General features: G+C 39.9%; 1 protein-coding gene across 4 annotated transcripts in view; it reads left to right on the top strand.

Moving 5' to 3' along the window:
- The window catches only part of LOC144682896 (neutral amino acid uniporter 4-like), a 314358-nt gene that overhangs the window by 27675 nt on the left and 264118 nt on the right, over window positions 1–22565 (top strand). For all 4 annotated transcript variants that reach the window (XM_078545761.1, XM_078545763.1, XM_078545762.1 and 1 more), the window contains 2 exons: window positions 5506–5733; window positions 9802–9900. In XM_078545761.1, the coding sequence (XP_078401887.1) occupies window positions 5506–5733; window positions 9802–9900 (327 nt within the window). The remainder of the gene's footprint in view (window positions 1–5505; window positions 5734–9801; window positions 9901–22565) is intronic.

The following is a 22565-nucleotide window of genomic DNA, read 5'->3' as shown; positions in this document are numbered from 1 at the left end:
GGGAGAGTCAAGTTTATGTTGGACTATGGAGGTTATGAAGTTAGGGAGGGGTGAGGCCGTAACAAGATTTTAATGAGTTTTGAATGAGTCTGATGTTTACGAAGGATGGAGAATGGAAGTGCAGCTAGGAAAACCTTGGAATAGTTTAGGCTAGAGGCACTAGAAACATGGGTTTCAACAGCTGATGGGCTGAGGCAGGGGTGATGTCATGGATAGAAAAGCAGGTGGCCTATGTCATGGAGAAGATATGGAAATAAAAGCATAACTTGAGGTAGAATAGGCCTTCAAGATAGTGGTTGGGGGGGCTGGAGTGAATCGATGGCGAGGGAATGGATTTTGAGGAGTGCACAAAAGATGACAGTTTTGTTCTTTCTATTGTTTAGCTGGATCAAATGCCAGCTCATCCACAACAGTATGATGGACAAGTAGTCTGACAACACTTGGGGAATGGAAGAAACAGTAGAGTTGGAACAAGGTGTGGTCAGTCTACAGGTGGATGGTGACCATAGGTCTGCACATGATGTTGTCAAAGGGCAGCATAGTAGATAGGAAGAGGAAGGGAAACAAGATCACATACTGTCTTGGTCACTTAAGTGGCAGAAATGGGACCAAGAAAAAGGAGAAACTAAAGTGCAGATTTGATACTTTTATGAGTTAGGATCATCTCCACAAATTAGAGTTTCTAAAATAAGTATTTTTATGACTTGGCTGTCTGCTAAGTATTGTATAAAATTAGATGAGGGAAAACAATTTGAATCACATTTTATGCAATTGAATTTGCGAATTTGGGTAATCATAGTTGTGATAATGTGTAATGATTTTTGTAAACAATATATTCCCCTGTTATGAGCCCTGTGGGGGAACCAAATAACCAAATTTACTGAATTCTTTATATTCATACATGAGATGTGGGTGTCCCTGGCAAGGCCAGCATTTGTTGCCCATTCCTAATTGCCGTTGAGTTGAGTGGCTTGCTAGGCCATTTCAGAGGGCAGTTAAGAGTCAACCACACCGCTGTGGGTTTGGAATCACCTGTAGGCCAGACCAGGGAAGGATGACAAATTTTCTTCCCTAAAGGGCATTGGTGAACCATGTGGGTTTTTACAAGAATCAACGATAGTTTCATGGTCACCATTACTGGGACTAGCTTTCAATTTCAGAATTTATTAATTAGTTGAATTTAAGTTCCACCAGCTGCCATGGTAGGATTTGAACTCCTGCCCCAAGAGCATTAACCTGGGCCTCTAGATTACTAGCCCAGTAACAGCACAACATTGTCATCCTGCCAAACGACCCCCAAAGGAAGAAATTACCAACAGGCTTCCATTTTCGGTAGCTTTTACATTAATACCAGTCAGAATCCATATGAATTAAACATGAATTAACTGGCAAATTATGGCAAGTATGAACTATAAATCATAAATGGAATCACTGATACAACAAAGATTATCTCGAGGTTACAAACATTTGTATCACTCCCCACTCAAATATGGCACCATGTACAGTCTGTCTTTCTCACTCAGCCTAAGGTATGTCGGATCTCTTGCTCTTCTCACTCAATGGATTTGGTCTTCAAGTCACCTGCAATTGTTGCTCCATTCCATCCAAATCCTCCAGAGAGTCATCACCAAAATAGCACCTTCCTGCAGAACCACTTCCTTCTAGGTTCCCAACAGTCTCAATGGCACAAATTCCTCAGGCTTCTTTATCCGACTCCTTTCATAAACATCATTGAACGGTCTTGTCGGCTGTGACAAAACTGAAGTTAAGCCATAGAATTGTCCAGTTTACATATCTTTCTTTAGTTTTCTGCCCTGTTTAACTGTATTACACACACATAGCTCCTTATAAATGTGCCTTCTCTGTTCTCCCTTCTGCTGTAGTTCTCCTTCGTTCTTTACAGCAATAGCTTCTTTGTCACTCCCCGCTTTTGTATGTTAGCTTAATTCCTGTTGGTACTGCTTCCAGGTCAAGGGTTGCATGGACAGTCTTTCTTAATCAAGAAAATTAAAATTGATCCCTTAACAATTTATGAAAACTTATAATCCTTTACAAACATTTTTAAAACCAATTCAGATTCCACATTTTAAAGAAATTACAAATTTTCCTTACTGTGCTGCTTTCAGGATTTGAAGGTTGTCACATAAATTATAAAACTGAATTTTAATTGCACTGCAGATTGTAGTGGCAGCTATAAAGTAGGTATGTAGCCAACAACATAGCTCTGAGGGCTGCCAGTGCAGTCTGCCTACTGAGGAGAATTCTGCTTGCATGCTTACATAAATGCAGAACTCTGTTTCCCAGCTGTGAGTTTTTTAATAATTTGAATGCATGTTGGGGCACATTAGCTGCCTCGTTCTAAAATTAAAAAGCCCTACAGTAAGCTTGTTAGTGCTCTGGAAGTCCACAGAATTTAGCAATTCTGAAACGAAAATTTGCGTTATCTCCATGTGGGGAGCTCAAATGATGTGAGGTGCCTTTTAAAAGAATCTCACTTTGTGGAATTTGTTTGGGATGTAGCTAAAGTTTCTTGCCTGTGCATACTCACTTGCATCAATATGAAAGTGGCAACATAATTTCACTATTTGTTTCAGTTGTTAACCCATCTATAATCAGTTTCTGTCTGTATGGTCTTTAGCAAGGTCTCTGCAGTAAATCCTAAAGTTCCCAGCATTTGCATAATTTTGCCCTTAGTATTTCCAGCTGAAGATCTTTTGGTCCTTGTGTTTGACATCTTGTTCCCAAATCTTTGGGGCAAAATCTTCAACACTTCTGCAGTTTTGTTTTTGATCAATTGGAAGGTAGCTGCACATAATTTCAGGATTTGTGGGATTTTCCAGAGTTAGACCAGTTTGTCTTTCCAGGCAACAACCCATTCTTATCTGTCTTTGTCAGCCTGGAGAATCCCTTTATTCCAGATGACTTTGTGCGTTTCCTTTGCTTTCCCTGATTGGGTAGTTCAGAAACTACCAGCCGACAGTGCAAACTACATTGGTAACCGGGGTAATGACCAGCCATCAATTATGTGGTGACACTGAAACAATATAAAGGGAAATTTGCTGTGCAGTGAAGATCATGTCTGTGATGCCTCTTGATGGGCAAAAATTGCACTGCGTTTCTAGAAGGATTTTCTCCACCATTGGGAGGAGGCGGTTGAGGAGGATTTTTGCAATTATTTTCCTTGTGACAGACAGCAGGGACACTTCTCTAATAAAGACTGAATTTTTAGCGATCACTGTAGATTAACATAGCCACTAACTTGGAAATTACTGCAAAGACAAGTTAAGTATATATAGGGACACCTGGTGTACATAAAATCCAGAGATTACCTGTGTCCTTGTAAGTTTAAAGGACTGATTACATTTTCCATTTGATTATGAACTTTTCCCTTCTCCCTTTCCCTCCCAAAATAAACAATAGATACTCCATTCATGCAAATCAAGTTAAGCAATTCAGACCTAACAGTGCAGGATTCATTTGACAAAATCAGTAGCCATGCCAGTTATCTCCGTTAGATATCATTGCAGTGATTGAAGCCGTTTTCCTCCACTGCCTTGAAAAGGAATCTCCTGTCGCAGTAGAGGAGAAAGTGAGTTTGAATAATGCATACGAGTCTGCAGACATACTGGTTGATGGCTTAGTTATTGTAAGGTGATGGTTGGTAGAGAGGAGCTTCCATGTCTTGTTATAGATTTCGAGATTAGTTCTCCTGGGATCCATTAGCTCATTACATAAAATGGAGACACCTGGAGCTGGCTGGGATGGATGGGTGGGTGGTGGTGGGGGTAGTGGCAGCTGTAGAATTGGGAGGTTAGGTGGGGAGTGGAGTGCTCGTTGTCTTCCTGACTTCCTGCAATTCACTTGGGGTGCAAAAGGTTGGGATGGCCTTCTGCCCAGAGGCTAATTGAGGCCCTTAGGTGGCCAATTAAGAGCCACTTAAGGGCCTCATTCTGCCACCACTGGCTGGCAGCTGTTGGAAGTAGGATCTCGCCCTTAAAAGGGGCAGAACTCGATGCCAGGTATTTAACTGCCAGACATACATTGGACCTTCTGAAACTGGCATGGCGCGGTTGCCCCTGGCTTTTTGGCTGGTGAGTGGGACCGCTGCCACAGCTATTAAATTCAGCCCATTATGTGCAGTTGAATTCGACCAACTGTTAGGTTAAAGTAAAATGTGGTATAATCTGATATTGTTTAACAATTTATTTTCAACTGGGTTAGTGGCCATTTAGATCTTCTGTGACTCATTTGAATTTTGGTCATTTGGCGAGATCTCATTTTGTGCAAGATATTTGAAAACTGCACTGATTTGAGCCCTTGGCTGGTTCTCGCTTTGAACCTAAAGTGAGTTACATAAGGAAAAAAGATGCTGGAAAACTCTTCAGATTCTTTTTGAAAACCATTTTAAAACCGTTTCTGGACCCAAAACATTACCTTCTCTATTCTCATCATAGAGGATACCTGACTTACTGAGTATCCCTGACATCTTGTATCTTCAGATGTTAGTTTACACAAGAGTATGGACCTCCTTTTGAGTATGTGCGTTTAAGTTTCAGATGAGATCTTCACTATGAGAAAAAGCTTGTTTTGGCTTTTAGTTAATGCAGGTTTAGCATTCTCATTGGGATGTCCTGAGTATTATTCAAGTTTCTTTTGGGTCAGGGAATTGTTAGCGCATTAGATATCCAGATAGCCTTGAATAGCTGGGTCTGTTGATGTCAGTGAAGCATAGATTCAGGCAATTTCAGTTTTATAAAATAATGGAAGATACTGAAATTAGGTTTTATGTGGACAAATTATTCTAATTGAATAAACTAGGTAGAACTATGGCTCATGCTTACAAATTATGACAGAACTAGGTTGAATGTTGGGTGGCCTTTTCCCAGAGAATATCAAACCTATGAAATTGATTCTTGGTATGTGTTGTATTCTGCTTCTTTTTATCACTACTACAGAGAGCTAGACCTGTTTCTGAGATCATCTTATAGCACCCTATTTCTATGTTTCTATCTCCATCCCACTCATCCAGATGCACTTCATTGTCAGTGATTGTCCCCACTGCTCAGCTGGGAAATTCAGTGGTGGGGAGGTGCCAATTGGAGTAAGCTGGGTAATCTTGCGAGTGGGGGAATCGCAAACCAGATTTGTGGAATCTATTTGGTTTCAGAGTGGCATTGCTGAAAGCTATCCTGCATTTGACTTGGGAAGGATTCAAAAAAGGCAAGTAAAGAAAATGCCTGAAAGGAAGTGTTGCACCCAACTGTTGGGGTAGAAAATGAGAACACTCATATGTATGCATCACTTTTTTATGTAGAATAATTTCATTTACAAGGCTGATACAATTGGTTTAGGCACCATAAACCTGTACACCCACTGAATTTTCTATTGTAGTCATTCATGTATTAACCTTTTAACCAATTTATTAAGTAATATATATGTAATAATTGTGCTCATGGATTTGTTTAATTCTGAAACCTCTCTTTAACCAATGCTTCATTTCCACAGATAGTGGAAGGTTTTCTGAGGAATCATACAAGTTACAATGATCTGAACAGTACCAGAAGCCCATCTGATGAGTGGAACGTTGATTCGAGGATATACATGCTCAGCTTGCTTCCATTTTTGATCGTCTTTGTGTTTATTCGTGATCTAAAGTACCTTGCAGTATTTTCTTTTTTGGCGAATCTCTCAATGGCTGCCAGTCTCATTATCATCTATCAGTATATTATTAGGGTAAGTTGAAGTTGCAGGAAAAAAATTGCATGCAAGCAGTTGATTAGATAAATTCTGTCCCTAATACTTTAAATAGATATATTAAGTATTTCAAGTCTTGTAATAATATAACTGTCAAAGCGCAGATATCTTGGAGGGTTATGGGGCTGGAGGAGATTACACAGCTAAGGAAGGCTGAAGTCATGGGGAGGAATTTGAAAATAATGATGAGAATTTTAAAATCAAGATGTTGCTGGACTAGGAGCCAATGTAGGTCAGTGAGCACAGAAGTAACACAGTGCGAGTTAAGTCACAGGTAGCAGAGTTTCAGATGGCCTGAAGTTTACAGAGGGTGGAACTTGGGAGACCAGCCAGGAATATGTTGGAATAGTCAAGTATAGCTAACAAAGGAATGAATGAATGTTTCAGCAGCAGATGAGCTGACAGAGGTGAAGTCAGCTGATGTTAGAGGTGGAAATAGGTGGTCTTAGTGATGATACGAATATGTGGTTGGAAATTCATATTGGAGTGAACTGTGGCACCAAGGTTGTGAAAAAAGTTGTCTGACTTAATATCAGGCTATTGCCAGGGAGAAGGATGGTAGCTAGGGAACGGAGTTTGGAGTAGGGCCTGAAAGAATGGCGTCCGTCTTCCCCATGTTTAATTGGAGGAAATTTCTGCTCATCCAGCATTGGACATCAGAGAAGCAGTCTGGAGGAGTTGAGAGAGAAGTTATGGTGAGGTAGAGCTGGGTGTCGCCAGCGTTCATGTGAAAACTACTGCAGTGGTTTCAGATAAAGTTGCAGAGGGACTGCATGTAGATGAGAAATAGGAAGGGGCTAAGGATCCAGAAATACCAGTGTGGGAGCAGGAAGAGAAGCCATTGCAAGTAATTCTGTGGCTGCAATTAGGTGAGTTTTGAACCCAGTGAGAGCAGTCCCACCCAGCTGGGCGACAGTGGAGAGGCCTTGGAGGAGGATGGTGTGGTCAACCGCGTCAAAGGCTGCATGCAGCTTGAGAAGGATGAGGCTGGAAAGTTTGCCTTTGTCAAGGTCACTTTGAGAGGAAAATTACTGATAATTGCTAATAATAACTGGATAGTAGAATCCTTCATTTGATACGAAGTTGTATTAACCATTGGTATGGAGTTTGATTCCTATCCTTTGATGAATGAGCTGTTTTTAAATAACACAGCAGTGGGGATATTTCATTTGCCTGTGTTTTAGGATTAGAACAGGGCAATTTAAAGGTTTGATTCCTCATCACTATTCAGTGATCATTGTTACAAAATGAATGTGAGAGAATATCAGGTAAGGACAACAGCAGGAATAACTGATGCTTCACTTTGTTTTTGAGCTATTTATTGATACTTGTTAACAGGAATCATGCAAAAATGCATCCTTAATATGTCAAGGATACTATCGATATGAAAATGCACAAGAAAATTAGGATATCTTGTCCATTGTGTTGCAACTGTTGCTTCTTATAAAAAATAATTTTTAACACAGCAATATAAAATATTTTCTGCTCTCCCCTCTTCCAAATGCAGATGCAAACTAATTTCAGTATAATTTGGGTAGCCTGTTGGTGTTTAAGAAATGTCAGTGGTTTTTGTTTTCATTTCCTTACTAATCTAACTTCAATTGTTTTGCTTCATTTTCTCTCTCAATCCCTTGCCTTGTTCTATTTACAAAATGCATGACATAATTGCGAGACTGCTGTATCATTTGAATTACTGTAATTGTTTCTGTAATAGTGCCTTCCATCCTCAACTTGCTTAGTGGCTTTTTTCTGCTGTACCTATCACATACACTCCCCTGCTGATTTTCCTTTGGCCTATTTGGGCAGACTTTGCTTGGTGGTGAGCACTGATGTGTTCCTGTCTCCTGCTGTGCTGAACCTTCCATTTTTTGTTCCTTGGAATCAACTTCGTTGAGTACTCATACCAATATATTTGCCTCAATCTGCACTGTTTGAACAATTGATGCATTGTCTGTTGGGCTCGGGTGTTCAGCCTTCTAAGAACCCATGCATTTTAATCAACGTCAAGTATTCTCAGGTTGGGCATTAACTTTGATAATATTTGCTTTCAAACAATCTCTACTTGTACTTACCAGGGTGACATCATTTGCTGTCTCTGCTTTCCAAGCCTAATTGTTCAGATAGTAACAGAACTTCAGTTCTAAATAGCACTGTTACCGTTTCACAAATGTACTTTGAATTTGGGAGAGGATTAGAGAGAGCCATTTATCAGGAAAATATTCAATCAACTACAACAATATTTATTATATATTATTGTATAAGAAAATATAACATTCACATTTTATAGTGGTTGGATAGCTTCATCAATCCCAAAAACAGAAATAGCTGTGTTTGGAGCTTATACCTTCTGAAGACATTCATGAATTGCATCCAATTTTTCTGCTCTCCAAGACTGCAAAACTATATGATCTGGTGCTGCATTTTATCAGCTGTGGCACAGTAGGTAGTATTCCTCCCTCTGAGTCACAAGATTATGGGTTTAAGACACACTCCAGAGAATTGATCATAGAAGTTTAGGCTGACACTTGAGTGCAGTATTGAAGGAGTGCAGCACTGAGATAGTGCCTCACTGTCCAAGGTGCTGCTTTATGCTTACAAGATGTTAAACCCAGGCCCTGTTTGTTTTTGAAAATTGACATAAAAGCCCCCATGGCATTATTTTGAAGAAAAATAGGGGAATTACCCTTGGTGTCCTGACTGATATTCATATCTCAATCAACAGCACAAAAACACATTACCTGGTTGTTAACATATTGCAGTTTGTGGTAGTTTGCCGTGTGCAAATTGGTTGCCATGTGTCATATAACAGTGACGATACTTGAAGTACTTCATTGGCTGTAAAGTGCTTTGAGAGATCCTGAGGTTATGAAAAGTGCTATATAGATGCACTTTCTAAAAATATTGTACCAGTGCTATTATGACCAGTGGTACAGCAACATGTTCCAAAGTGCTTTGTCAGGTTACCATATCTATTTGAGAGGAATACAGCTCCACCACCCCCTCTATCACCACCACCATTTACTTTCTGCTGACGCGTGAGGGTGGTAAGGTTTAATGCAAATTTCTTTTGTGAAATTTAAGCACTGAACCAGCATACCATTGAATGAATCATGCTTCCCAAATGCTAAGTAATGTATTTAACTTGTGTTTCTACTTTTTAAAAAAAAACAAGAATGCAAATGCATACTTCTACAAACAGCAAAATTCATTTGTATACCAAGAGAATAGTGTAATGGTAATCAGCATCTCACAGAAATACAAAAGGGTCTAATCAAGCTTGCTGCATCGATTTCTTTGAGCAGTTCCATACTTTAGTAGAAATGAAAATGGTTTTTGGCAGTTAGCATCAAATGGGCCCAGTGAATCTGTTCTCTTATTTTCTTTTTCATTTGTGCTACTGGTATAAATCAGTTTCGTCCCCGACATGTCTGAATTTTGAACAATAAGAATTTCCTTTTGTTAGATAGCACTGATTTTATCCAGATAATGAATGCGCGTTCTTTTTGTGCAATTTATTTAATGGGTGTGTATCTTGAATACCTTCTAGTTTTGTTCCTCATTATTTTGAGATTTAAAACTCATCACACATTCTTCTATTAACTTTTTATTTGCCTTGACTCCCATTTTGTTCTCTCTTCTTCAATCTACAGGTTTTTAAACCTAAGTTTGGAGCCATTTATCTATGCACTATTCTTTTCAGCTTTGCATATGTCCTGGGACCATAGGTCTCAACTTTTCACTTGCATAGCTCAATTAAAAAAAACCTCGTGGCAAATTTTGTAATTTATGGATGAAAAATATCAATCTTTAACAACTAGCTAAAGTAGGGATCTAAATATTTTAGTCCTTGCATTGTACATTGTGATTATTAGTATGAAATTGTGAGATGTGCATGTTTAAAATGTGAATGAACTTTGGGTATTTCAATATTTGAATGTATCTTTGGTCAATTCTTGGTTTACACGATGTTTATTCCTGCTAAAGTTTGTATAAGTTTCTGGCATTGCTTAGATTTCAGTCTTCAATCTTAGTTTTTTTTTCATTTAGGACATGCCTCATCTAGGAAAGCTTCCTCTGGTTGCCAGCTGGAAAAAATATCCACTTTTCTTTGGGTCTGCAATATTTGCTTTTGAAGGAATTGGGTTGGTAGGTAAAAAATTCCCTGCTGCTATAGCCTTGTTTATCCAAAGTGTAGGTAGTGAAATGTTTTGCTGTTGCTATTGTATCAGTTTAAACTTGGCATTAAGTGCCTTTATAACCGTTGTTGCAAACCTGATGATTATTTCATGTGTACAGCCTATGAAGATAATTTGTAGTGAAGTGCTAAACTAAAGAGTTGTTACAAATAATTAGCATTTGAAAACATTGTAATTCTTTTATGTTTTAATCGATTTTCAATGTGGTTTGAGTAGAACAGAACAGAAAAATGTCGTGGGAAGATGCTGAGGACATGCCGGATATCTTCCTGCCCTCAGCATTTTGCCAATGATGGAAAAGCTGGCAGCCTGCCGGGAGCCCAGTTAAGCAACTTAAATGTCCAATTAAAGGTTTCTTCCCACATCCAATGGTATTTTGCACGTTTTGTGGTGGCTTGGGGAGATTATTCAGTGAAACCTGAAGGCATCTCTGCTGGTTCCGGCAGGGAGTACCACCTCCATTTTAGGCACTCAAGGGCCCAGAGGGGCCCTGTGCAGTAAAGGCTGCCCTCGTAGCAGCGATGTCATCTGTCCTCAGCCACCTGCCCAAAACTCCTTGATCAGCAGGGTTTCCTGTTTGAGCCTGGCGTTCCCAGATCTTACTTAACTGTCTTCGACGGGCCTGGTTATTGAAGCGCCCTCATCCTGTAGGTGCAGCTTCAGCAATGGCAGTTCTTGGCGGTCCACTATCCTTAATAGGGATGGCAACCTTGGCAGCAGCCTCTTAATTGGCCACTGCTGTGAATATGCCTCCCTGCATCCTTCTGGCAGTTGAAGTGGGCTCTCTTCCTGATTTTGGTGCCGACGGCTGGATTTCAGCCTTTTTCATAAAATTCTACTCATTATGTTTCAAACTTTATTTTGACTCATTTAGTCATCTTTTCAGTTGTACTACTGTAAAGAAATAATTTATTTAATAAGCTTTATGGCCTTGACTCATTTGAAATAAGTATGGCATTTGTAGTTAGACTCTTGTTTTTCACAAAGAATTTGAATCTGGAATAAGCCATGTGATGCAGGATTTTCCTGCAGTTATTTTTTAAATATAAAATTTATATACCTGTCAAACAAATGAAATATAGTTCTTGGGCCAGAAGAATTCTGGCATTGACTGAGTAACCATGTGAACCAGAGCTGTCCATAGATTTAGAGTAAGAAAAAGGAGTTCCCAAACTGACTTTATGGGTGAATGTACCATATGGGATATTGAGCATCACAAACTTAAAAGGTAAAAGGTTCTCCATCTGTGCTGAATTAATTGATCTCATCTGGGATGGCAGTAGGATGCTTTAATTGACCTCAAGATCCCTAAGCTAGGACCGCAGAAACATAGCTGGGTTTCCTGTCCCTAATTGTTATCCTGGGACCACTGCTGGCAAGTGCACATTTATGGATGCTGTTTAAGAGTGGAATCTTAACTCTGTGTAATGTTCTTTGTTATGACACAGCTGATGGTAAATGCTGACCTGCTTAAATCCCAGAGGGAAACTTGAAACAACTGCCACAACTAATTTTCAAATTGTATAAATTTCGAGATGCATGTCTTGAATTCAGAAGTAATAAGACTGCTGAGTATTGTAGGTTTTTTATAAAACTAGATTAAACATTTATTAATGAGAAATGATTTTAAATACATACATAGATCTACAAATTACTACTATGATAACTTCTAAATCCTCTAATCAATCTAACTCTCAGTTTCGTTAAAGCAACAGTAAGACACACAGATTTTAAAAGTCCCAGGCAAAGAAACGTGATACTTGGAATTTGACTTGTTCAGGGTGTGTTTTCTTAACTTCAGTGCTTTGAGGACAGCAGCTTGCGGCATAGATGCTGAAGGCTTTTCACACACTTATAAGATCTTAAAAATGCCTTCCCTGATGAACAGCCTTTGACCCTTTATACATATTTTCCCCTTTGAATGCCCATTGTTTCACTATGTCTTTGGGGACTTTATCTCCCTGATAATAAAACCCTCTCATAGCACTAAGTTTTACCAGTAATCTTTGGGGAAAATAAACACACTGTTTCTAAACTTCACCTGGCTAGGTGACACCTTTCACTTCTCCGAGAACAATCTAGTCTGGTTTATTTCAAAATACAAATGTTACCTTGACACCTATGTTTTTAAACTTCCCCATGTTTATCTAATTAACATTTCAAACCTAATCTCTCTCCTTCGATCAAAGCACCCAGACTAATTCAATTAAGTCTTACACACAGACACATCCCATGATTACTCTATTTTACAATAAATTCCAATAACGTTGAGAATGATTATATCTTGTTGACATCTTCATGGTTGAATATCTTGCCAAATTTTACTATTTAAACTCATTGGAGTAAAATAGGCTCTTGTACAATCTAATGGTGGACTGTTAGCAAGTCAATGTCTCGAGGAAGGGCAAAATGCAATTTAGTTATGATTAAATGGCCTCGCCCTTCACTATCTCTGTAACCTTTTCTGACCTTATAACCCTCAGATATTTGCGCTTTTCCAATTCTGGTCACTTGATCTTCTCTGGTTTTAATTCTTCAATATTTGTGGCTGTACCTTCAGCTGCCTAGGCCCTGAGCTCTGGAATTCCCTTTCTAAACCTCTGTCTCACTGCCTCTTTGCTCCTTTACGATGCTTCTCAAAACCCAACTCTTTGGACAAGGTTTTGTTCATTTGCCCTAATGTTTCCTTAGGTGGCACAGTGTCAAGTTTTGTTTGCCCATGCTCCTGTAAGGTGCCTTAGGAAGTTTTACTATGTTCAAGGCACTATAGAAATACAATTTATTTTTCCTGAGCAGTGGACTTCAAGTCCCACTCTAGAAGCTTGAGCACAATCTAGGGTGACATTTCGGTCCAGTACAAAGAGTGTGCTGCATTGTCTGAGGTACTGCCTTTTAGAGAAGATGTTAAATCAAGCCTAATCTGTCCTGATGAGGTGGCTTTAGATCCATGACACCATTTCAAAGAAGAGTCAGGGAGTTCTCCCCTATGACCTGGTCAAAATTTATCTGTCAAACAACATCATTTAAAGCTGGTTAGACTATGCCTGGAGTACTGAGGAGTTCTGGGCAATATGCCATAAAAAGGATACATTGACCTTGGAGGGCATGTAAAGTAGATTTACTATAAGGATACCTGGACTCCAAGGATTAAACTGAGAGGATGGATTATGCAAACCAGGGTTGGAATCCCTGGAATTTAAAAGGTTATGGGATGATTCAATCCAAGTTTTCGAGATATTAAAAAGAATAGATTAGGAAAAAGAACAGATCACATAAATAGAGGGAAACTATTTTTGCTGACTGGGGAGTCCAGGACTATGGGGCATCATAAATTCAAAAGAAATAAGAGCTGGATTATGTCATTTAGCCTATCGAGCATGCTCCACCATTCAGGAAGATCATGGCTGCTCTAATTGTGGCTTTAACTTCACTCTCCTGCCTGCCCACCAATAATCCTTGACACTCTTGTGGATCAAAAATCTGTTTAACTCCGCCTTGAATTTATTCAATGAAGCAGCCTCCACTGCTCTCCGTGGAAGAGAATTCCAAAGACAAACAACTGAGAAAAGAAACTCGTCCTCATCTGCGTCTTAAATGGGACACCCCTTATTTTGAAACTGTGTTCCAGTTCTAGATTCCCCCACGAGGGGAAACATCCTCTCGGCATCTACCCTGTCAAGCCTACTCAGAATCTTACATGTTTCAATAAGATCATCTCTCACTCTTCTAAACTTCAGTGAGTATAGCCCCAATCTGCTCAACTTTTTCTCATAAGACAACCCCATCATCCCAGGAATTATACGAACATATGAATTAGGAGCAGCAATAGGCCACTTGGCCCCTTGAGCCTGCTCTGCCACTTAATAAGATCATGGCTAATCTGAATATAGCCTCAACCCCACATTCCTCCCTACCCCTGATAACCTTTCACCCCCTTGTTAATCAAGAATCTATCTAGCTGCGCCTTAACAATATTAAAAGGCTCTGCTTCCACTGCCTTTTGAGGAAGAGAGTGCCAAAGACCCACAACTCAGAAAAAAATTTCTCCTTATCTTTATCTTAAATGAGTGACCACTTTTTTTTTAAATCAGTGAACCCCTAGTTCTAGATTCTCCCACAAGAAGAAGCATCCTCTCGGCATCCAACTTGTCAAGACCCCTTAGGATCTTAAAGGTTTCAATTAAGTCGCCTCTTAATCTTCTAAATTCCAGTAGATACAAGCCTAACCTGTCCACCCTTTCCTCATAAGACAACCCACCCATTCCTGGTATTAACAAAAAACAACTGCGGATGCTGGAAATCCAAAACAAAAACAAAATTACCTGGAAAAACTCAGCAGGTCTGGCAACATCGGCGGAGAAGAAAGAGTTGACGTTTCGAGTCCTCATGACCTGTTGAAGGGTCATGAGGACTCGAAACGTCAACTCTTTTCTTCTCTGCCGATGCTGCCAGACATGCTGAGATTTTCCAGGTAATTTTGTTTTTGTCATTCCTGGTATTAGTCTAGTAAACCTTCTCTGAACTGCTAATGCATTTATATCTTTCCTTAAATAAGGAGACTAATACTGTACACAGTACTCCAGATGTGGTCTCACAAGTGCCCTGTACAACTGAAGCATAACCTCCCTACTTTTGTGATCAATTCCCCTCACCATAAATGATAACACTCTGTTAGCTTTCCTAATTACTTGCTGTACCTGCATACTAGCCTTTTGTAATTCATGCACTAGGGCACCCAGATCTCTCTGAATCTCAGAGCTCTGCAATCTCTCACCATTTAGGTAATCTTTTTTATTCATCCTACCAAAATGGATAGTTTCATATTTGCCCACATTACACTCCATTTGCCAGATCTTTGCCCACTCACTTAACCTATCTATGTCCCTTTGTAGCTTCCTTGTGTCCTCTTCACAATTTAGATTCTTACCTATCTTTGTGTCGTCAGCAAATGCGAGTATATCCCTCAAGTAAGGAGACTAAAACTGTGCACAGTACTCCAGGGATACAGTGCACTGTCATTTTAGCAAGACTTCCCTACTTTTATATTCCATCCCTCTTGCAATAAAGACCAGCATTCCATTTGCCACCTTAATTGCTTGCTGTACCTGCATGCTTACTTCCTTAGTTAGCCATGGTTGGTGCATCCTTTTGGTAGAATCTTTCTTCCTCAATGGAACATATCTTTGTTGAGAGTTAAGAAACGTCTCTTTAAATGCCTACCACTGTTTCTCTGCTGTCTTACCATTTAACCTATTTTCCTGTTCTACTTTAGCCAATTTTGTTTTCACACCCTTGTAATTGCCATTATTCAATTTTAAGAATCTAGTTTTAGACTCACCTTTCTTGCCTTCAAATTAATTGTGAAATTCATCATGTTATGATCACCCTTATCAAGAAGATCCTTTACTATGATCTCATTAATTAATCCTGTCTCATTACACATAACCTAGTCTAAAATAGCCTGTTCCCTGCTTGGTTCCAGAATGTCTTGTTCTAAGAAACTCTCCTTAATATACCCTGTAAATTCATTCACAAGGTTACCTTTGCCAATTTAAATCATCCAATCTATAAAAATCTCCCAAGATTATTGCAGTACTTTTCTTACAAGCCCCCATCAGTCTAAAAATTAGAGCCAGTCCTTTCAGGATTGAAATTAGGAAACACTTCTTCACTCAAACGGTGGTAGAAGTTTTGGAACGCTATTTTGCAAACAGCAATGATACTAGATCAATCATCAATCATCAATCTTAAATCTGAAATTGATCGATTTTTAACTAAATGCACTAAGGGATATGGTATAAAGGCAGGTATATAGAATTAGGTTACAGATCAGCCTCGATCTCATTCAATTGGAGAATAGGCTGAAGATTCTAAATTCATGTTCCTAAGTAGGTCATTATCGCATTACAGTTCGTGGGACCTTGCTGTGCATAAATTGGCCTGACATTAAAATAGTGATACATTTCAAAAGTACTAAGAACTGAGAGACTTACTAAATTTGCTGAGTAATATACTTACTGCTAGTAAGTCTTGCAATACCATTTTCTTCCCTTTAGTTCTGCACCTAACGATGACTCTTTGCAGCCTCTCATTGCCTTTACACACCATCTTGTTCTCCTGGATGCTGCTGTCTTCCCTATAATACTGCATTATTTGCCATAAAATTATTTTGGCTAAGTATAGCTGTTAAGCATCCCACTAAAAAGTAAATGCGTGACGTATTCAGTGATGAGAACTGAAAAAAGCCAGTACGTTTTAAATCCGGTGCTGTGTTCGTTACAGTGCGTCGTAGTTAAAATGAATAGGAGCATTTGTTGCTGCATATTTACCAAATGATGCGATTTGATTTTAAAGGCGGATGGTTTATTTCCATAGCCACTGAATGCTTTCCAAAGCAAGAAGGCAGAATGAGTCAGGATGTCTTCTGTATTAATTGATGTATTTCTATGTTTGGAGGAAATGTATTTAAATACTTTGATTTATTTAACATGTTTAGTACATTTTAATAGGCTAAAGATTTTAATAATTTAAATTCTAGAGTTTAATGCATGTTTAACGTTTTAATCTCAGGTTTATGACTTCTGTGTTTCAGACAATCTGTTCAGGTGAGAATTAGACCTCTACATCTTTGATATCTAGGTAGTATGCTGAGAAAAGTGGAAAGAGAACCTTTTTAAAAATTACTTCAGATATTCATCCTGCATTTCCATCACAACCTTGTTTTGAACTTGAACTACCAAGCAAATCTATTAAACCAGAATAAAACAAGGATGTAGTAGCAACAGCAAATAATTGAACTTTGCCACTTCCTCAATTAAATTAAATGTGAGCTTTTTTCACTTTTTTACAAAAATCTATCTTTTTAAAGTGGAAGTTGTCAAATTTATCTAATTATCTGAGGTCCTGTAGTTCTGCTTTTCCCCAAAGGCTCTGGATGAAACTCAAAGGCCTGAAAACAGCTTTCTGGTTAAATTCTTTCAAAGCATTATCTATGAAGTTGAATATCTGATTAAGTTTAAAAGCAAATTGCTAATTTGGCATTCCTTTGAGGAAATTGACAAAGTTGTCAAGTCATCCCATTCCTTTCTAAGGGGTGGAGCGAAAGTCTTGATCCTGAAAGTTCTCCACTTTCTTCCAGCATTTAAGTTTGGATAAAGATTGTAATGAATTTGGGAGCCAAGTGGTTCTTCAGAGGTCAAATGAGCTTGGGTTAACAGGTTATCATTGCGTAAGTGAAGTATGAAGCACCATTGATTTTACTTCCATCGTTTTACTGACGATTGGGAGGGAGCTGGCTACATGATAATGGCTGGGTTTTATTTATCTTTTCGTGGTTTGGCAGTACTTGGGCAATCCTACATGCTGTCAGGTAAATGTCAGGGCCATATTTGCACTAGAACAGCTTGGCACAGATTTCACGGCCTAGATTTTGTCAAGGTTCATAGACTTTGCTGTGTCCAGTGCACTTAGTCACTTCTTGACATGAGGTGAACTGAATTGGTTGAAAGCTGTGTTGCTCAAAAAAAGTTCCGCCTTGTCCTTTACATTCATGCTTGATTCTGCCATGGTAGAGGATAGCAATGTTCATGGAGTCTGTTTCTCCTGTTGTTTGCTAGCTGTCTACCACAATTTTCATTTAGCCTGAAAGGTTTAGAGAGCTTTGTTCTGGTCTAATGGTTGTGGAATTGTTTCATTCTGGCCCTTTTTAGAGGCATGGTGATGACGCAGTAATGTTACTGGACTTGTCATCTTGAGGCCCAGGCTAATGCTCCTGGGACACGAGCTCACATCCTACCAGAGCAGCTGGTGGACTTCAAACTCAATTGGTCAATAAATCTGGAATTAAAAGTCAGTCTCCAGTAATGGTGGTTGTCATAAAACCCATGTAGTTCACTAATGTCCTTTAAGGAAGGAAATCTGCTGTCTTTACACTTACATGTGACTCCAGACCCCCAGCAATACCCTCTGAAATGGACTATCTAACCTGTTAATTGTGCCACCACAAAGTCAAAAAGGAATAAAATTGGACAGACCACCTGGCATCAATCTAGGCACTGGAAACTATAATGCACACCCTGCCTAGTTGGCCCTATACTACTTACTAATATGAAGGCTTATGCCAAAATTGGGAGAGCCGCCCCACAAATTGGTCAAGCAACAGCTGCACATGGTCGCATTCACTGAATCACATCTTACAGTGAATGTCCCCAGCTCCTCAATCACCATTTCTGGGTATGTCCTGTTCTTTGGTGGCACTTTGGTATACCGTTAGGAGGGAGTTGCCCTGCAAGTTTTCAAAATTGACTCCGGACTCCATGCACCTCATGGCATCATCAAACATGGGCAGGGAAACTGCTGATTACCACCTACCAATCTCCCTTAACTGATGAATCAGTGCTCATTAAAAAATTTTCTCGAGGGATAGAATTGAAATTGTATGGGGAAGTTATGCTAAACCTATATCAAGCCTTGGTTCAACCACACTTGGAGTAGTGTGTACAGTTCTGGTCACCGTGTTATGAAAAGGTATAGAAGCACTGGAGAAGGTGCAGAGACGATTTACAAGCCTGGGTGCACGTTTCAGGAAAGGATTGACACACTGGGCATTATTTCTCTTGAAAAGAGAAAGCTGAGGGGTGATTTAATAGAGGCCTTTAAAATTTTGAAATTGTTGGTACAGAGAAAATGTTTCCACCTTATAGGAGGAGCATAACTGGAGACCATCAATATAAGATAGTCATCAAGAGATCGATAGGGAATTCAGAAGAAATTTTTTACCCAGACGGGGAGAATGTGGGACTCTCTACCACAGGGAGTAGCTGAAGCGAATAGTACAGATGCATTTAAGGGGAAGTTAGCTAAGCATATGAGGGAGAAGGGCATAGAGCGGTACCATGGTAGATTTAGATAAGGAAAGATGGGAGGAGTTCAAGTGCTGTGTCGTAATCCATGTCTGGAGATTTAATAATGGAAAATAAGGAGATGGATGAATTGAACAAATATTTTGCATCTGTCTTCACTGTAGAGGATACAAATAATATCCCAGAAATAATTGAGAATCAGGAGGTGAAAGGGAAGGAAGAACTTGAAACAATTACAATCAACAGGGAAAGGGTACTGAAAAAATTATTAGAACTAAAAGTTAAGTCCCCAGGTCCTGATGGACTTCATCCTAGGGTCTTAAAGGAAGTGGCTACTGAAATAATCCATGCATTGGTTTTAATTTTCCAAAATTCCCTGGATTCTGGAAAGGTCCCATCAGATTGTAAAATAGTGAACATGACTCCACTTATCCTTTCATGGGATATGGGCATCGCTGATGAGGCCAACATTTGTTGCTCGTCCCTAATTGCCCTTGAATTGAGTGGCTTGCTAGGCCATTTCAGAGGGCAGTTGAGAGTGAGCAACATTGCTGTGGGTCTGGAGTCATGTAGGCCAGACCAGACCAGGTTAGTCAACCTGTATTAAGCTTTGGTTCAACCTTGGAGTACTGTGTACAGTAGTCAACCAAATGGGTTTTTAAAACAATCGACAATAGTTTCATGGTCATTATTACTGAGACTAGCTCTCAATTTCAGATTTTATTAACTGAATTTAAATTCCACCAGCTGCCATGGTGGGATTTGAACCAATGTCACCAGAGCATTATCTTGGGCCTCAGGATTGCTAGTCCAGTGACATTACCACTACACCACGATCTTCCCTTGAAGAAGAGGAAGACAGAAAGCAGGAAACTACAGGCTAGTTGCCTTAACATCTGTCATAGGGAAATGCTGGAATCTATTATTGAGGAAGTTAAAGCGGGGCACTTAGAAAGTCTCTGTAATCAGACAGAGTTGACCTGGGTTTATGAAAGGAAAATCATGTTTGACTAATTTACTGGAGTTCTTTGAGGAAGTAACAAACAACGTGCATAAAAGGGAACTGTGGATAGGTTTCCAGAAGGCATTTGACATCAAGGTGCCACATCAAAGTTAATTCACAAAATAAGAACTCATGTCGTTGGGGGTAGAATATTAGCATGGATAGAGGATTGGGCAGGAAACAGTAGGCATAAATGGGTCATTTTCAGGTTGGCAAGACGTGATGAGTAGAGTGCCACACGGATCATTGCTGGGACCTCAACTATTTACAATTTATATCAATGACTTGGATGAAGGGACCGAACGTATGGTTGCTAAATTTGCTGATGACATAAAGATAGGTAGGAAAGTAAGTTGTGAAGAGGACATAAGGTGTCTGCAAAAGGGTATAAATACATTGAGTGGGCAAATATTTGCAAATGGAGTATAATGTGGGAAAATGTGAACTTATCTGCTTTGGCAGGAAGAATAGAAAAGCAGCATATCATTTAAATGGAGAGAGATCACCGAACTCTGTGGTACAGAGAGATCTGGGTGCCCTGGTACGTGAATGACAAAAGGTTGGTATGCAGATACAGCAAATGATTAAGAAGGAAAATTGGAATATTGTTGTTTATTGAAGGGAAACGGAATATAAAAGAAGGGATGTTTTGCTACAATTGTATATGGTATTGTTGAGACCATATCAAGAGTACTGCGTACAATTTTGGTCTCCTTATTTAAGAACAGATATAAATGCATTAGAAGCAGTTCAGAGAAGGTTCACTTGATTGATACCTGAGATGGGGAGGGGGTTACCTAATGAAGAAAGATTGGACAGGCTGAGCCTGTATCCATTGGAGTTTTGAAGAATGAGAGGTGATCTTATTGAAACATATAAGATCCTGAGGGGACTTGGCAGGGTGGATGCTGAAATGATGTTTCACCTTGTGAGAGAGATTAGAAATATAAGACGCAGTTTAAAAATAAGGGGTCACCCATTTAAGATAGGAATGAGGAGAAACTTTTTCCGAGGGTTGAGAGTCTTTGGAACTCTTCCCCCAGGGAGCGGCGGAGGCAGGGTCATTGAATATTTTTAAGGCAAAGGTAGATAAATTCTTGACTAACAAGGGAGTCAAAGGGTGGGAATATGGAGTTGAGGCCACAATCAAATCGGCCATAATCCTATGAAATGGTGGAGCAGACTCGAAGGGCCAAATGGCCTACTTTTGCTCCCCATAGACGCAGAACAGACCTAGCAGCTCATAGCTGAGTGGCCATGAGCAGCAAAATCGTATTCCACTACAATTTTTAACCTCATGGCCTGGAATGTCGATTGCTCTACCATTATCTCTAAGCCAGGGGATCTACCCTGGTTCAATGAAAAATGCAGGAGCAGCACCAGGTATGCCTAAAAATGAAATGCCAATCTGGTGAAGCTACAGCACATGATTACATGACTAAACAGCAGAAGCAACATTTGATAGACAGAGCTAAACCATCCCACAACCAGTGGATCAGGTCCAAGCTCTGCAGTACTGTTGCATCCAGTCATGAATGGTGGTGGACATTTAAACAGCTAACCAAAGGAGCAGGCTCCACAAATCTCCCTAACTTCAATGATGGGGGAGCTCATCATGTCAGTGGAAAAGAGGCTGAAGCATTTTCAACTACCTTCAGCCGGAAATGCGGAGTGGATGATCAATCTCGGCCTCCTTCTGGAGTCCCCAGCATCACAAATGCCAGCCTTGAGCCAATTTGATTCGCTCCACATGATATCAAGAAACAGCTGAAGGCACTGGATACGGCAAAGGCTTTGGGCCCTGACAACATCCTGGCAGTGGTAAGCCTTGTGCACCAGATCTAGCTGTGCCCCTAGCCAAGTTGTTCTAGTACAGCTGCAGCACTAGCATCGACCTGATAATGTGAAAAATTGCCCAGCTATGCCCAGCCCACAAAACACAAGATACATCTAATCCAGTCAGTTACTGCCATATCAGTCTACCTTCGATCATCAGTAAAGTGATGGAAGCTGTCATCGACAGTGCTATTGAGCAGCACTTACTTGGCAATAACCTCCTCACTGATGCTTAGTTTGGGTTACGCCAAGACCACTCGGCTCCTGACCTCATTGCAGCCTTGGCCCAAACATGGATAAAAGAGCTGAATTCAATAGGTGAGTTGAGAGTGATAGCCCTTAACATAAAGCAGCATTTGACCAAGTGTGGCATCAAACAGCTCAGGCAAAAGTGAAGTCAATGGAAATTGAGGGTAAAACTCTCCACTGGTTACAGTAAAACCTAGCACAGAGAAAGAGGGTCGTGGTTTTTGCAGGTCAATCATCCTGGCCCCAGGAAATCATTGCAGGGGTCCAACCATCTTCAGCAACTTCCTCAATTATCTTACATCCATCATAAGCTCAGAAGTGGGATGTTTGCTGATGATTGCAGAGTGTTCAGTACCATTTGTGACTCCTCAGATACTGAAGCAGTCCTTGGTCCATATGCAACAAGATCTGGACAATGGTCAGGCTTGGGCTGATAAGTGGCAAGTAACATTTGTGCCACACAAGTGGCAGGCAATAACCACCTTTTAAGAGAGACTCAACCCTTGACGTTCAATAGCGTTACCATTGCTAAATCCCCCAACATCAACATCCTGGAGATTAGGATTCACCAGAAACTTAACAGTTCCAGCCATATAAATAATCTAGCTACAAGATCTGGACAGAAGCTGGGAATTCTGCAGCGAATAACTTACTTCCTGACTCCCC

The sequence above is a fragment of the Cetorhinus maximus genome, chromosome 7, assembly GCF_964194155.1.
Source record: "Cetorhinus maximus chromosome 7, sCetMax3.hap1.1, whole genome shotgun sequence".
NCBI lineage: Eukaryota > Metazoa > Chordata > Chondrichthyes > Lamniformes > Cetorhinidae > Cetorhinus > Cetorhinus maximus.
The sequence above is the reverse complement of the archived record's forward strand: the minus strand, read 5'-3'. Positions and strand labels throughout refer to the sequence as shown.